Source organism: Mixophyes fleayi, chromosome 4 (genome assembly GCF_038048845.1).
Source record: "Mixophyes fleayi isolate aMixFle1 chromosome 4, aMixFle1.hap1, whole genome shotgun sequence".
Classification (NCBI taxonomy): Eukaryota; Metazoa; Chordata; class Amphibia; order Anura; family Limnodynastidae; genus Mixophyes; species Mixophyes fleayi.
The window spans coordinates 17,261,531-17,267,121 of record NC_134405.1 but is presented as its reverse complement, the minus strand read 5'-3'; the positions used below and the strand labels follow the sequence as shown (position 1 = coordinate 17,267,121).

Sequence of the window (5,591 nt, the reverse complement as noted above, 5' to 3'; positions counted from 1 at the left end):
GATAAAGGCAACTAGTTTAAAAGTAGGTATCAATTTAGACAAATTGTGAATAGTTAAACATGCTTAGAAATGTGCCATCTTTCCAGAGGTACCCAAGATAACTGCTGTAATGTTTGGTGATAATTTATCACAGTTTGCAATATGTTCAAAGATAACAAATTACCAAAGACTGTTAACTTTCTTCTAGGAATTAATACGTGGACAGTGACCTCTTCCTCAGAATGTGTGAGGACAATCAGACTGAAGTCACAGTGTTTTTACTTCTTGGATTTCAAGGTCTATATAAATACAAAATTGTACTCTTCATCGTCTTCCTCTTGTCCTACATTGTGGTACTAAATGGAAACCTTGTCCTTATTGTTTTAGTGTCGACAAGTGATCATCTCAAAATTCCAATGTTCATCTTTCTTAAACATCTAGCAGTAGCCGATGTCCTAATAACCACCACCATAATACCAATGATGTTAGATATCATATTAAGGGATGTAAAAGAAGTATCTGTCACTAGCTGCATGATTCAGCTGTACCTGTTTTTCATTTTTGGATTTGTGCAATGTTTTCTTATTGTTATAATGTCTTATGATCGATATTTGGCCATTTGCAATCCGATGCGTTACAATTCAATAATGGTGCCCCACGTCTGCCTCAAGATGATTGTTGGGTCTTGGTTATTCATCTTCATTTTGTCAAGTGAAATAATTATGGTTTGCCAGTTGCAGTTTTGTGGTCTCAATTACATTGACCATTTCTTCTGTGACTTTAGCCCAATAGTAGAATTGTCTTCTTCAGACACTTCCATCTTGTTATTGGTTGATTTTGTCGTATCTATTTTAGTGGTCTTCATTCCTTTTTTCTTAATTCTCATAACCTACATCATCATTTTCTTCACCGTACTGAACATTTCATCCAACAGTGGAAGAAAAAAAGCCTTCTCCACATGCAGCTCCCACCTTGCCACTGTATGTGCATATTATGGAACCCTGATCACAGTTTACATGGCACCATCTGAGGAGAGCTCATTTAACACAAACAAGTTTCGGTCTCTATTATACATTGTGGTGACTCCTATGATGAATCCCATTATCTACAGCCTCAGGAACTATGAGATCAAACAATCTCTTAAAAAAAGTATTGCAAATATTCAAATACATTTGAAGACAAAATAAATAAGACATTCAGACAGCAAGAACATATGGCTCTAATACTACAAGTCTACACATTCTTTTAAGGACAGTTGTGATCATAAATACTTGGAGATGATTGCTTTGAATATGGTAAAATCCAACAAGATCCAAAGTTGGGGATTTGTGTGAAACCGAGCCAAGACTCACGCACCAATATCTGGTCTCAAAACGAGGCAAAACATAATTTTTTGCAACACTCGCAATATATATTTAGCCCTCCCTTGTTTTCTCAAGTATAATTTTAGAACACTCATTGTGTAGGGAGTAGGTTAGCTGCAGTGCTCTGCTCTGTAAATAGCATTCAGGGTGAATGAGGGACATAGAAAGCAATACAATCATGTGATTATTGTAAAGCTGTTCTGTAGAGATTAGTCATCTTAAATAGTTTGCTGATCATTTGTTTTTCATTTCTATCTTTCAGAGGGTTTAGAGTAGGTGGACTAGTGGCTACTATTTGCTATTAAAGCATATTTAATACTACTAGTATATAGACTGAACTAAGTAATATATTTTTCATGGAGGGAAACCGTGTGCTTTTTCTGTATAACTATTAGCAGCAGAATTCCGAAAAACAAATAGATTTATTGCTTTTAAAATGTTATGTTTTTCTAGTAAAAGTTATCTAGTGTGTAGCAGTGACATCTGAAATAATTTTGATGGAAATGGGGTGTTTGCATGTGAGGTTTAGCAGCAGCTGAACAAGCCAAAAAACTACACACATTCTAATCGGTTTGTTTTTTTAATACTTGTCAATTTTGAAAGGCTTAATCAGTGACATCTATATTTGAAAAAAAGGATGTTTGCATGTGAGGGTCAATGTAGCTGCTCACGCCAAAAACACTTTTTATTTTATTTTTAGATTATATTCTAATCTTTTCTATTTTTCAATACTTGTCAGTTTTGAAAGGGTCAATAATATATATTTAATAAAGGGCGTTTGCATGTGAGAGTTTTTTCTGGGCATTTTTGACATTCAGCAACTGCCAAAAAAATGTCATCTGCCATGTCACCAACTGAAGAAAGCCCGTTAGATAAATTAAACAACAAAAATTTGGAACATTACACAGCATGCATCATGGAGAGTGAAGAGGCAGCAACAATCAGATGTCACTAGTTGGATAGAAGAATCAGCAGATATTTAGACAAGTAGATACCCAATTGTAAAAAGCTACAAAATTTGCTGTTGCTTTATGATAAAATAATGATGCTTATAGACAAAGGTGGCCCCTGCACCCATACAAGAAAACTTCAAGAATACACATACAATACATTTCCAGAGCATTTAACAGTAGCCAAGAGCAAGGCCTTCCTTACCTTGCTTCTATATTAATAAATGATAATGCTGATAGATGAAGGGGGCCTGCACACATACTTAAAAACATCGAATTTTAAAACCGTACTATAAAGTTTGTCATCACTACATTAGTGGAGACTTTGTTTTATGTCATTCAGTGGTGGAGCGCCAGGGAATTACATCCATACTTAAAAACATCAAATACTATGCACACAATACATTTTGAATGTTACAGTGTAGTCATTATAGACAGTAAAGCTACAGTAACAGACAGATGTTATTATGTTGTCAGTGGTATGAATGAACGAGTTAGACATTTATAAAAGTAAATAGACGACGATGGCCAGCACTCATGCTACAAAACTTCAAAGACTACCACACAATACATCTTTTGATGGCCAGAGCATTCATCTGTAGCCAAGAGTAAGGCTTTTCTAACCTTGTTTTACTTATATGCTCTGTGCCATAATGCTGCCTTTCTGAATCAAACCAGGGGACTCATATGGGGAGGGAAGGCTGAAGAATCATTTCACAGGAAGAAGCTTCGCCCAACCCCAGGATAAAGGGGACTGCCTGAGACTTGCGGCGGAGGTGCTCCCCAAGACCCTTGTATATAAATAAAATATTTATATGTTCTGTTAGTGAAGTGTAAGAAATATTTAATGCAGACAGTTCAGATAGGCCAATAGTTGCCCTTCCCACACATGTAAATATGTATAATACTAACATTGATGCAGATTTGATTTCCAAAAACATGTCTTTACAATTCCACCTGGTTTCCTCCAGGTGCTCTGGTTTCCTCCCACACTCCAAAAACATACTGATAGGTTAATTGGCTGCTATAAAATTGACCCTATTCTGTCTGTCTGTGTGTGTATGTTAGGCAATTTAGACTGTAAGCCCCAATGGGGCAGGGACTGATGCGAGTGAGTTCTCTGTACAGTGCTGCGGAATTACTGGCGCTATATAAATTAATAGTGATGATGATGATGATATATATATATATACGTAGTCATCACATATTGATTAAATTCCAAAAATAAAAATCAGTCTAATTACTGTATATCTCTATAAAAGCATCACAGGAGCTAGAAATTTGCACTATCAGAATTAGAAGCCACAACACAGAGATGACTGCTGAGAGGAAGCTGCCATTCCATTAGATGTTTTCAACTGCATGACATTATATTGTAAGAAAATATCACAGCATTTCTGCCTGTTATTATGGACACTCTATTGTAGTATAAAGGCCATAAATTGGGTATATGGGAGACTGCTTCTGGAATGTTTTAGTGCAGATACCCCTTGGAAATTTAGTCGAACACCCTCCCTACATCTTCTAAAACAGGTATTGCGCTTAATGTGAGCTACATAATTTTCTCCATTCATTATATGCCATTCACAACATCACTGCTTGTTGTGACAATTTCCCAAAGAGTAATGAAGATTTAGAATTTAAAGGTCTCAGGATATATGGCCAAAATCTCAGATTTATTAGCTCCTTTCCCTTTCCTCAATGTTTTGGTTCATGTTGTTGAGGATGCTTATTTTATGGTTATAAATAATTACTGGTAGCTATTACATCCACCATGTTGGTGGTGTTCATGCTTGTAAATCAATGAGTAAATTAATGTTCCTGAAATATTAAATTAAAGGTAAATTTGCAAAAATTATATTTCCCTCAGATTGACATTAAGAGGATTTACAATATCTTAGTATTTTTCTTCTTCCCTCTGGTGGTAAAATAAGACTATATTAGAGCTGTTTCTAAGTTCTCTCTATGAGATCTGATGATTTCATCTTACAAAAGTCTCCCATTCTTCTCCTCATCTCTTCCTCACAACAGAACTTAGTAAATAAGACCACTATTTATTTAATCTTTTTTAGTTTCAAGAATACATACTGCTTTTGGCACAATAGTTAACACTTAATGCAAAATTAAATGATGTTTTTTTCAACCATAAGACTGTAGAAAAATAATTTAAAATATTTGCACATCATTTTTTTATGAATCGGCTAATATAATTAAAAAAATCAAGTGGGCATCCACCATATTGTGCCATCAGCACATAATCTAGTGCCCCTTCATAACTGGTAAATGCCTACTTTTGTTTAGAAAATTTGTCTATTGAGTTTGTTTTAGGGATACAAAAAATAAAAGGGAAGGAAGCGGTGTACAGAGTTCAATCGGGACCAATGGTAATCTGATAATTAATATATTTGAATGTAAAAATCCTTTAAGCATTATTCACTATATATAAATCATAAACAATATAGTAAAGAGAAGAAATTAGTTCCTTTGGGTGAAGGTCCTAAGAGGTGAGGAGTAAAAATAGATAATTAAAGGTAATTAAAGGAAATGAGAGAGGAGGGAGGAGGACATGGGGCTGTTAGTAGGGGATAGTAGGGGGATGGAAACAGAAAAGTGTATGAGTGAGTTAGGTGTGTGGTTTAATCTGTAGATCTGTTGTGAAATAGGAGGTTCAGGCGTACCAGGTGGAGGAGAACTAGTTATTATGAATAATACTGGTGATATGTTCCATTTTATGTGTTTGCCAGATTGTCGGAATGAGTGTTTGAATAGTCGGTGGGTCTGTCTTCTTTCAATTAAGGGCATTTAGGCACCTCGCTATTATAAGAATGTGTCCAATTAACTTTTGTGTGTGTTTCGGAGTATCAGGGACTGTACGTGAGAGAAGGTAATACAAAATATTGTCATGGAGTCGGATGTGAGTAATTTTTTCCAAAAATGTGCTATTTTGGGGCAAGTCCACCATATGTGGGGCCAGGGATCCTTCCCCTCCACATCCTCCTCAGCATGAGGTAGAAGCATTAGGGTAGATGGCTCCAATTCTTGTGGGTACCAGGTACCATCTGAATAGGAGTTTGTATGAGTTTTCTTTAAGTTGTGAACAAATGGAGCTTTTAGCAACAGCTTCACAGCTTGATAAAGTCCAAAATAAATATGTAATTTCCAAAGTTCGGCTTGCAAAGTCCAAAAATAATTTTTAGATCCAAAGTCCCTGCTTGTAATGTCCCAAAAGTATTTGTATTCAAAAGTCCCTGCTTGTAATGTCTTCTATTCCATTTGGGTGCAAGTCTTCTGATCTTCT

General features: G+C 35.7%; 1 protein-coding gene across 1 annotated transcript; it reads left to right on the top strand.

The window, feature by feature from the left end:
- Positions 1–221: 221 nt before the first annotated feature.
- On the top strand, positions 222–1,166 carry LOC142150506 (olfactory receptor 11L1-like). Its single transcript, XM_075205702.1, has one exon. It carries the CDS (start codon positions 222–224, stop codon positions 1,164–1,166), a length of 945 nt encoding a protein of 314 aa, XP_075061803.1.
- Positions 1,167–5,591: the final 4,425 nt, after the last annotated feature.